Source organism: Eretmochelys imbricata, chromosome 2, assembly GCF_965152235.1.
Source record: "Eretmochelys imbricata isolate rEreImb1 chromosome 2, rEreImb1.hap1, whole genome shotgun sequence".
Classification (NCBI taxonomy): domain Eukaryota; kingdom Metazoa; phylum Chordata; order Testudines; family Cheloniidae; genus Eretmochelys; species Eretmochelys imbricata.
In genome coordinates, this window is record NC_135573.1 from 206,989,516 (window position 1) to 207,001,694 (window position 12,179).

At 36.0% G+C, this 12,179-nt stretch overlaps 1 protein-coding gene across 1 annotated transcript in view; it reads left to right on the forward strand.

The window, feature by feature from the left end:
* SKAP2 (src kinase associated phosphoprotein 2) overlaps positions 1 to 12,179 on the forward strand; it is a 150,419-nt gene that overhangs the window by 27,647 nt on the left and 110,593 nt on the right. The window contains exon 4 of the mRNA XM_077811346.1: positions 4,819 to 4,926. Within this exon, the coding sequence (XP_077667472.1) occupies positions 4,819 to 4,926 (108 nt within the window). The remainder of the gene's footprint in view (positions 1 to 4,818; positions 4,927 to 12,179) is intronic.

Genomic DNA, 12,179 nt, shown 5'->3' on the forward strand with positions numbered 1-12,179 from the left:
GGCACAAGGCGGGAATCCTTTGTCTCTCTCTGGGTTCCCACCCTTCCTTCTAAATGGAAAAGCACCAGGTTTAAGATGGATTCCAGTATCTGTGACATGGTCACATGTCCTGTGAGACCCCTAGTCTCCATTCTTCCAAGGCTGGCCGGCAAGTTCCCAGGAAGGTTTGCAAGTAAACAGAGCCATTTACAGGTCATGGATTCTGAAGCACCCTTAATGGCTTCCATTTAACATGTTTATATCAGTAATACAAGTTTATATCTTATTCTCCTAACTTCAGACATAGAAATAATACATGCAAACAAATGGGATGAACACACTCAGTAGATCATAAGCTTTGTAATGATACCTTACAAGAGACTCTTTGCATGAAGCATATTCCAGTTACATTATATTCACATTCATTAGCATATTTCCATAAAACGTAAGGAGTGCAACGTCACAGTTCCGCAGGCTTGTAAAATTGGAAATATTCCTGAAATAATTGCAAGGTTTGAATGGATGGGCTCCCAAACTGCACAGGCATGATAGCTCGGGGGGGGGGGGGGAACAGTATGCATCCCCACGAGTACTGAGCAAGCGAGTATATTAACAGGAAAGGATACTATTCCATTGTTATGCAGGCTCTTGTGGGCATTTACATCATGGCATATTCATGCTCACCTCCTTTGAATGCAGTTGGAGAAGGTGCATGATGCCAGGGTGTTCTAGAGGTCTGACGTCTTTCAACATGGGCAAGCTGGTATGTTGTTCCTCTCCCTAATATCGCAATATCTGTGATCCTGATGTGTGCCAACAGGAGAAGGTAGTTTAACTACATGTTGAGCTTGAGCAAGTGCAGGATGGTGGTGTTGAACTTGAGGTTATCATGCAGTGAAGACGAGGCCAAAGAATCAACTTGTGTGCAGAGCATTAGTACCCTGAACTTTGTAGATGGCTAGTCCTCCTTTAAATAAAGTTAGCGGCTGCTTTCCATTTTAAGCTCACTTCTTAGTATCTCCCTATCTCATTGCCAACCTAAGCAATTCACCAAAAATTTCACATGCCAGATACAATCTCCTGGTAGAACTCTTCTGGAAACACTGGGAGAACTTTACATGAGAAATTTCAGAGATAGTTGCTTAAATGTTTCTATCATTCATTTTTTTCCCCAAAGACTTTCCTTATGCGTTTTGACTCCTCACATCTCTGAAACAAATTCACCTACAAACCTCATACTGCTTCTGTAGTGCTTAATATGTAGATGTCTTTCTCTGGTTTTGTGAGGCTCAGGTAGGAATTCTTTGGATGTTTAAAATTACTACTTGATACCAAAACCTAGATGATGGATTCACACACCTTAATGCACATAATTTATCATTTTGTTGCGTGTCACAGTGGGCATGGAGAGAATAGCTGTCAAAGGAACCACTTGGGTGATAGGTGGATTGGGTCATTTTCCTCATTAATGTTCTATTGAAAATCAACTAAAAAGCCAAGGGACTAAAGTGTACAAGCTTTAGTTTGAAAGTACCTTTATCCACTCATTTGTGCTAATGAACCTAGATTGGGAATCTTACATTTATTAATTACTGGGTAATATTCTTTCCAGTAGTGGAAGCTGGATACTGGGCAGAAGGAACTCATTTCAGCTTGACACGTTTGGGCCTTCTAGCAAAAAATCAGGAGGCAGCTGCTTGCTTGCCCTCCTTTAAGTGTTTTATATGCTTTAAGTTTAAATTTGAGCAATTTCTTTGCTTCCTCCTTCCTAGATGTTTTACTAACACAGTGTCTAGACCAGAGATAGTAAATAGGTGGATAGTGGGCCAAATCCGCACCACCAGCCACTTTTGAATGGACCCAAAATCCTTTTGTTTACCTTCTAATTTATTTATTTATTATTAATAATTATTTATTTTTGTTTATTTATTATCATTATTATTGCTGTTTATTATTTTCTCTGGAGTCTGGACCTTGACTATACCTTGACCAAGAAATTTGGACCTTGACAAAAAATAATCGACTACCCCTGATCTAGCAAGAGTCTATTTCAAGGGCAGAGGCTGAAATATTTTGATGTCTGATCTCCTTTACAGATTAAGTGGTTGAAGTAATATCTTAAATGTTTGAGCTGATTACTATGAACAAGTAGTAGCAGAGGAAAACAAATTGTGAAAAAAAGAAGAGTTCGTTGTTTGGTTTTTTGTTTGAACCAGATCCTCCTTTAAAGTAATATGGTCTTGTTCATAATATTCAGTTGATATCAGTTAAACCTGTTGGAAATGTTCAGTGCAGAATACAGGGAATTAAAGTGCAGCCCTTGTTAACATAACAACAGTTAAGTGTCTAATTCCCCACTTACCATTCTGCACACTTACCCCCTTAATGTGTGCTCTTTCGGAACATCAATAAATTAATATACTGTAATTGAAGAGATGGTGTTTAATAAGAAAAGATCAGGTACAATACCTTTTTATTGTGGGCAAATCAAAATATTGATTCTGTGGTCAAACCTAAGTGGTGAGTTAAACTGCAGAAATGAGAGAATAGGACTTATTTTTATATAACTGTTAATGATATATCATTAATTAAACTTAAAAAAAAAAGTTCCAGGATAAATCAAATGCTGTTCTGGGGAAACAAGAAACCATATTAATGAACATCAACTCCTTAATTATCCTCATGACTATATAACAGGGGCACATTCATGTCTTTTCTTTGTGCAATAACTTTTACAAAGAAGTATTTTAAAACTGATCATTAATTTTATGACCACAGAAATGAGATGCAAAATTTATGCTGTTGTCATTGGCATAGGCTCAAGGCACTACTGACATTATGTGTGATTGTAATGGAATGGTTGCCAGTTAATGAGTCTATAGACAATTCGTTTGAGCATGCTTTGCGTTTAGATGTCTGATTAGGCTGTAATGCTTTCAATTATGTCTTCAAATTGTATTGGATACATTTACCTGATGCCCATTGTTGCTTGGTAGTGCAGCTTTCTATTACGTAAATACAAGTTGAACACTTTCCTTTAATTTATTTATGCTTTTCAGATGTATTCGCAGGCACTTAGCACCTGCGGAGGGGAGAAAATGGTTTGTGCTGCTCGACACTGACTCCTCTGACTGGTTAAGGAGTAGCATTGATAGCTTCAAATGCAGTCTGTTCCAGTCTTCCTCGGTCAGTAGAATATTGGCTTTGATACATCAGGGTCTGGCTGTGAGAAGATTAAAAGAAGGGAAAGGATTACTAGGGCTTGTCCAAAGATACAGAAGACCCCACAGAATTAACAAAAAGGCTTATTATACTTTTGATGTATAAAACTTCAGGGAGTAATATCCCTATATGTTAACAGAACAGACTCTTAAATCTCTCAACCCCACAAAGCCAGGAAACTGAGAATTAAGGCTGATTCTACTCTTAAATCATTTTGTCATGCATAAACTTAAGCATTGTAGATGTGTTTTTCTTTGGAGCTCCAGAGTATTGCGTGATCTATGATACCAAAATAAGCTACAATTCCCAGGCACAATTGGGTGGGTTAAAGACTGCATTTCAGCCTGTAGCGTGAACTACAAAGCACTTGGTTTAAACACAAAAACAAAAGATCTGGCTTAATATAGTCTCAAATGTCTTCCAAGTTAGTTCCCCCTCTATTTCAGTGTCTATGGTATATTTTCTTAGTGTTACGTATTTCAATTACTGTCTTTTCAACACAAAGCATGGGTACACAAATACATGTTCTCACACACAGGGTGACCGTGTTTCTATTTGTACTCAGATTGCTTTTCTGCATGGGTAAGTTTTTAAGCCTGACAGCTTCAACTTTAACCACTCAATTTTTGTAAGATATAAACAGTTTTTGAAAGAAAAGCGATTGAGCACTCTCCTTTTTCTACGTTCTCTGATATGTGTAACTTTTCTCCTTTTCTTTGCATAGTTGGTATATTTTTAGACATATACCACATTTTGAGAAGGAGAATTCATTTTGCATAATGAAAATGAAAGCTGCATGTAATACTTCCCCCTCCCTCCCCCCCGCTTCCATTTCCCCTCATTATAGCAGTAAGACCCAACATGACATGTACATTAGTCAGCTATTGATGCATACCTCAGGTGTATCTGAGGCCCTTAGTTCCCCGAGAAGCACACCTATAGATTACTGTGCTATACACACACAGTTGTAACTGAGTGCTATTTATGTGTGACTCCATTTTTTATTTCAAGAGGAAAATGAAACACTACCTTTAAAAATACTTTTAAGTGGAAGGATGTATCCTTACACTTTGAAAAGTAGTTTGTAGTTGAGGAGAAAGCAAATTGAAAACTTGAAGTACACAAAATGTTGCTGAAAATGTAGTTTGGCACTTTTTGCGAAGGAGACAGTCGAAGAATTTACCTTTCTTCCCCAAATATGTTCTCTTTTCCCTTTATCCTCAGGCTGTCTGTCTTTCGTTTCTTGTTAGTTTCTCCCCTCACCCACACTTTTGGTGTGTGGCATGGTTTTATTTATTTATTTATTAACTGATGAGGTTCCAGCTGTGCACCATTGGGAGGGGGTTCATTAATATGACATTAAAAAGACCCACTTGGCCAATTAGAATGTAGCTTTGGAGCACCGGTGTGCACAGCTATATTCTAGTATTCGGAAGTACATCAAGTGAAATTAAGAGAACAATAGGACACTGAATTTGTTCAGTTTAATTTAAAATATGACTTGACATCATTCTTTCTTATTAACAAAGAATTGCTACATCTCTGCTTTCAAAATGCATTCTGTTTATGTCAGAAGGAGACAGTTATTAACAAATGGTATCTGTTTGACTCTTGCAGGAGAATTGGAAGATGAGGAAGAGTCTGAGGGCTCTTTCCCTTCACCTCCTGATAATCTCTCATTAGCATCTGACCGATATGATAAAGAGGATGAAGCTCCCTCTGATGGTATGTGACTCTGTTTATCTTAAAATGCACTAGATTTGCCAGTTTGCTACAAACCCATGCAGTCTGATTCCTTTTGATTAGGGTGATGTTATGGTTGGAAAGCAGATAAACAGGCATCAGCAGACAGCTGGACAGTTCTCTTACCTTTACAAGAACCTTTAAGGAACTGAAGAGCTCTCTCTAGTGGTGCTAAAAGCACAGTGAACCTGTCATAAGTGCACACTGTTTTTACTCGCATATTTTTTCATAATGAAAACTCTTTTGTAGAATTTTTTTTAAAGATAGATCAGTGGGTAAAGCAGTATGTGAATATTCGTAGTAACAAATTGTTAATTCAACATTATCAGATTCTTGCTTAATTTTATTGTGCTACTTAATGGCTTGCTGTATTATTTATCTTATAAATAATGAAACAGTTTAATTGATATTTTTCTTTAAACTTAATGCAGAACGAGTTCATAAAATATTAAATTAATTATTTCTACAATGCTTCCTCACATTAAGACTGTCTTTTGTAGATTGTTTTCTTTATATAAATGTTTAGTTTGACTTCCCATTTTAAAAAAAAACCCTTGGTTCCATAGTTGTTTTCATATTGTTTTATACTGTGTTCAAAAGTATATAAACAACCAAATTTGGCATTACATTTAATGAAGATATGAACAACTGAATATTGCAAGAGTTAAGCTTGCTTTACCATAGCTTCCATTTTTTGAGGTCCATTTATTTTTATACACAATATAAAAAATCTTGTATGGGTAATATATGGTTATAAATTAAATACATATAGAAATGAATTAACTATGTATATTAATTTGTGGCACTGAAAGTTAGAAGTGAATGATGTTTTCTGCCATGATATGATGATCAAACTGTGCAGCTCCATCTCAGAATACCATTGCTGAATGAAAATATGCTTCCCGCAACATAGCACTTCACATTTTATGTTACCCAGATTATTCCCTTTGGAAACATAAATTGCTTTTATGAGGTATAAAATTATGTCTATTGCAGAACAGGGATAAGTCAAGTACATGCATAAGTGATAAACCTTCTAACCACTGATTCTGAATAACAACATTTTCTTTATACACACAACTTTGTTAAAATGTACAACAATAATCACATACTTTTTAAGTTGATCTTGTTGTTCATTTTAGCAAATGTAGAAATTTTATTAAAAAAGAAAAAATAAACTTTGTTTTCAGTTCATATTATAATTATTAGCCAAACAAGGCATGGCTTATATAAAATCTAAATTAGTTTTCCAAAGTACGAACAAAGTTTCCATTTTTTGTACTTACAGATTTTATTAAAATACCTTTTTGTGGTTATAGCTTATGATATGTTGAGCTTAAAGCTACTACAAAGGATATATGTCAAAATTATCTGAATATTTGATAGAGAAAATGAAGCTATATATTTTTTTCTGAAGTTGTGCATTATTAAGAAAAAGATAGCAGTTTTGTTGACAAAACTGAATAATTAATTACTGATCAATGCTGATGCCTAAATATATTAAGTATCATATTTATTTGGACATGTAGATAATTAATTTAGCCTCTTTTGGATGTTGTAATTACTAGATTAAGCGCATAGATACCACTATAATAGCCAATTTACAAAATCCTTAGATAATTAGATATAACGTAGGATAAAAATACAACTAGTACAAGATAATATAATCTAAAATGATGAAACTTTGTACTGTTGTCCCTTTTGGCCAAATCCTATGGGAGATCCTGAGTCAGAAGTGAGTAAAGATGGTGGAATTGGTCCATAAATATTGATGATTTCCTTGAGTCATTTTTGTTTAGTTTGTGTGCAGTAGGTCATTTTAAAGACATTTGAATTTCAAAATGTAGACCAATATTTTCAAATCTAGTTGCCTAGACTTAGGCTCCCAAATTGTGTTTAGGTACTTAAATAGATGGCCTGATTTTGAAAGGTGCTGAATGCCTTCAGGTCTCATTGACACAAATAGATTTGTGGTGACACAAATAGATTTGTGGGTGCTCAGTACTTTCAGAAACCAGCCTACTTATACTTATATTTAGGACCCTAAAGCTGCAATCCTGTAACTTAATCGCATGATCCTGTGCTGATCCCAGTTTACTTAAACTGAGGTCCATGCAGGTGTAAGAATCTCATTGTACTCATCCAATTGCAGGATCATGGCTTATTAAGTATGGAATTAGGAGCCTAACTGAAATTCAGAAATATTCTCCATTTAACTTCAAGGGTCATTCTTCTTCTACTGTACTTAAATGATTATGTAATGCAAAATTATTAGGTTTATATGGTTAAACCTTACAATAAAGAATTTAAGACTTGTATGTTTTCTATAAATACTAAGATCAGATTTCTCAGTATTCCTCTAAAATATAATTGCGAAGTTATACTAATAATTGTCTGTAACTGTCTAGAGGGCTATCATATGTACTCTGCAATCATTCTAAACTCCTGTTTTTTGTGTGAGAGACCTTTATCTAATGTTATATTAATTACAGGAGAGATAATCCATTTAACAATAAGTACGGTATAACTAAATTAGTCCAGGTCACCAAAAGGCCTTTTGTCAAATCTGATTGTTTCTTTGTCCTTTTGACTTTTACCTTATGGTAGGCACTAACAAAGTATCTAAACTTTGATGGATTATAAACTCTAAACATGATATGTATTTTTCATAATGCTAATGTAATTTTCTAGGTACTGAAAAGGTCAAATCCCCACATCTCTGTGTGCATTCTAAGTCTGTCTTTCCTTTTAATATTTCTTTTTCTCTGTTCCTCTGGTTCAAAAGTTCACTCAGTTCCCAAATGGCCACCTAATTTTCCAGTTATTCCCTCAAGCCATATGTGTTTTGGTTTCTTTATGGTTTATTAGGTACTGTAGGAAAGTAGCATAAGTTATATCTTCTAATGAAATTCAAGCACACTTCAGTGATGCTTTGACTTGATTGCTGGCAGCAATTAAATCACAACGAAGGAGAATAATGCATAGGCTTACACGGTTCAGACACCCTACAGAAACTGAAAAAGGATTAAAAAAATAAAATAACAAAAAAAAAAGCACCCCCAAAACCAAACCAAAACAAAAATCCCTGCCAGGCACTGTGTTCCTAACCTGATTTTTTTTTTTTATTGGCTCACAGGCTGACTGATAACAAAATCATAACTTGCTGTGCGCTAACAGGCAGAGTTCACTTGTAGGTTATTGTGAGCTGATAATGGGTTAGATGGAGTTTTGATTTTCGCATCGGACCCTGGTGCACCAGATTAATGGAATTTCAATGAGAGACTGGAGTAGTCACAGCTTTGTCAGAAAAACAGATGGAGATTCTATAGTCATGTCTTCTCATTAATACCAGTTGCCTGAAAGGTGTACTACTTCTCTATACAGAGGACTCGAAATAATTGATTTTTGAGTAGGATTTTTTTTTTCATTTATTGATGACTAGGTTTCTTGTAACTTAAATGACCTGTTTTTCTATAGTATGTTGTATGACAATATTGCTTGTAATTTCTTACTCTCCTTACGTCTGTTTTGGAATTTGGTTGTGTTAGGAAATAAACCTCGAGCTGAGTTACAAAAGGGGAAACATGTTAAAATACTTACAAATCAAAATAGTAAGTCTGTGATTTATGGTTATGGTTAAAAAAAATTATCACCAACTTTAGATGATAGTGCCTTAAAAAATAAAAAAGGAAACCATTTCATTGACAGGAAATGGTTTGTTCCTTGTACTGGGTCACCAAAGGGGGAAAAGTCAATATCAAAGGTGGTGTGTGGTTTTGTTTTTTTTTTTAATTAATTTAAAAAAAAAATTAGTTCAGCGCCATTTGAAAACTACTAAAGTACCTCAGGCTGTTTAAAATTTTAATCTTTTATAATTTTGGTAAGGGAATCTATAGATAAACTGTTCAATTTTTTTAAAACAAAACCCTGATTTCACTTTTTTCTATTGCATGATGACTTGCTTGTTCAGTTCAGATGAAGTGAATGTTCTTCTGGGACACTTCCTTCATTTGTTTGTCCCTGGTGGAGGTGGTAATGCTTCAAACTACCTGAAATTACATTAGGGGGTGCGCAAAGGTGTGAAAATGCACTTTCAAGCCTGGAAGCAGATCTATCTACATTTAGCTTCACATCTTCAGGGGGCATGAACCTGATCTCTCAATCAATGTTAGGTTTAAAAAGATCTCAATGGATTTTGGTAACATTTGAAGCAATTTAGACCATAGTCATTTCTGTGGATGACAATCTAGAAATGTTGCCTTGAAGTGCAGGAGGCTGAAAGAAATATTGAAAATGTGTCTAATCTAAGTACTCTACGTGGTCCTCATAATTGTAGTATTTGGCTATAATCATGAATAAAATATGCCATTTTAATTGAAGAACCTTAAATAGTGCAATAGTCCTGTCCTAGAAAAATCAATTTGAGCTGGAAAACAAGAACAGAGTAGGAAATGTGTGGCTGGTGATGAATAAACTGAATGGGTGTGTTGTGGGTTTTTTTGTTTTGTTTTTGTTTTTTGTCAGAATAGATTCTGACAGTGTTGGAGACGGGGTAAGGTAGTGGAGAGTAACCAATGTGCTTTACTGAATATTTTTGCTGAAAAAAGCCAACAAGTTTCTCCCCTACTAGAATATAAAACTCTTGGTGCTAAGTGTAAAAATTCTAAAATCCACACTTGAGTCAGTCTAATTTTCTGGATTTGGGATGACTATTTTACTTGTGGTATAATGCTTCTCTATTTCGATATTATATGGCATTTTAGACTGTGAAAGTGAGAATGAAAAATGATACCCTTTAATGTTTTTATATTTTATTTTGAATGGTAGGGTCTGATTTACAGGTCACAGTTGCTTAATTTCCCCCCCATAACATAGTTATGGGAGCATTTTTAGATAAAGAGACTTATAATACCTTCACAATGGAAGGTGATAAATGTAGAGAACTCCAATGTACGATGTACATTAATGTATTTTCCTTTTTTCTTTTAACTCTGTTCCCACTGAGTTTGTTTTCTGGGAACTCTATTTAGCAGAAAACTGTGTTCCATAATAGGGCTGCTTTAAATAATACAATATTAGTAACTGGTTTAACAAGGGTTGGAGAATAGAAAATACAGTTAAGATTTTTCTATCCTCTTTTCCCTTAGAAGATCTTTATTGGCGCTATTTTAGTACCTTCATCAGACTGGTGTTCAGATGATGATTGGTCCTCCTGGGGAAGGAAAGCAGTGGGAGTTTACCAGCTGTTGTTCTGATGGATTAGTTATCAGGTTTACAATTGTGGAGACAGAATGATTGTTATGCTCTTAGCTTGGAGCATTCCTTCTTAACTTGTTATTCCACCTACCCAGAGTAGTCCTCCTACAAAGAAAAAAAAATGTATATTCTTGTTCTTCTTCCCATTTGATTATTTCAGGTTCATTGGCACAATTTGAAAGATCACAGTTCAGAAAAGCAAAGGGAAATGAGCGGGGCCTGATAGGCCGCCTTTTCTCAAGTGAGCAGAGGGTGTGTGGGTGTGTGCGTGTGTCTGCCCCTGACTCTGTACTCCAATTGGGGGAAAATTTTGCTTTGAACAACCCCTTAATTAGGGTATGTCTACACTAGAGAGTTTACAGTGGTGCACCTCTCCCATCTGCTTAATTACGCCAGCCCCTGCAAGCGGTGGTAGCTTTGTTGGCCGGAGAAGCTCTCCCGCCAACAGCACTGTCCACACTGGTGCTTATGTCGGGGAATTTATGTCGCTCAGGTGCTGATTTATTCACCTCACTGAGTGACATAAGTTATGCCAACATAAGCTGTGGTGTAGACATAGCCTTGTTTTCTTCAGGAGGGGTTTTCTCGGAGAGGCTACTCCCTTCTTTTGGTGTGTATGTGAGTTCGGAGAAGTTGCTCTCTGTTGCTTTGTATGACAAGTAAGAGGGGATGATCCCCTCCACCCATACCATTACTCTTGTCCGTTGAAAGGAGGGAATAAATTCGGAAGATCATCTTTCTCTTCACTGTGGGAGATGAAAAAATAGGGTAGGAGAGGGTGTTCCCCCTCCAGCTTCTTCAGAAATGGCGAATGATGGTACCACTTAAGTTTGATCCAATAATTTTGTTTTCTGAGAGAGCTGTTGTCTGAATTGTGACTAAAATATAAATCTTTAGCTTATTATCCATGATACGTGTAGGTATTAAATAGTAGCATTTATATGCTTGTGTCGAAGAGGATATTAGACTGTTTTGCAATGTCTGCCACAGACGCTGTGTTCTGGAGAAATGATTATGTATTGCTAGGTATAATGCTATGCGATTCTGTATTTCTGAGGACTTCCGGGCAAAAAAGTTAATAGGTCTATCAACTGTATTACTTGCAATGCCCTGTGAGTCTAAGAAGTTTTGAGATGAATATACTAATTAAACAGGAGAATATCAATCTCAGACTCTCATTGACTTCAGTGGGAGTTGAATCAGGCCCATGCTGCCTGCACTATGCTAAGGGCTTCAGAGCTGTGCCAGAAAGGAATTAGTTAAGCTATGGCATTTGTGAACAGATTGTGGACCTAAGGCCCTCTGTGTTTTCCCTAGAAAGGAATATTTGAGACGGTGTCTATCCAAATTAAAAATCTTTGACAAGTGGGTGGATGAAACAGACTGGAAAGTACAAAATGCTGAAGAGGAGGTTAACATACTAAAAGAAAACACTTCATAAACTGAAATCCCTAACTAAAGCAACATCCTGTTGGAGAGAGATGTTAGAAAAATAAATCTGGTCATGGAATAAGTGCTGGTGGGGTCATATGAGCATAATCCTGTCCCCATTGAAGTCAGTGGCAAAACTTCCAGTGAAGCTAAGATTTTACCCTGGATGTTGAAGAAGCAGAAGTGGCATTGGCTTTTGCCCCTCACCAAACTTACATATATGAAAAAGATGATTATTTCAGTGTTAAATCACCCACCTGTTGGATTAAAAAAGACTTAAAGGAGGGAGATTCTAGTATAAGTAAAGGGTCCAATGTAGCCTTGCAAAGCTAAATTATATACATTATTTTAAACTGTCATGCTACCTCATCCTAGGGCTATATTGACTTTATTGGGATGACCAATAAAGAAGTCATCACATACATTACTTTGAATTTTCTGTAATAATTTCTTATTTATTTTGTGGTAGTGCTCAAAGGCCCCAGTCATGATTAGGGCCCTATTGTTCTAGGTGTTCTACAAATAGCTGGGCAGACATGGTCCATGTC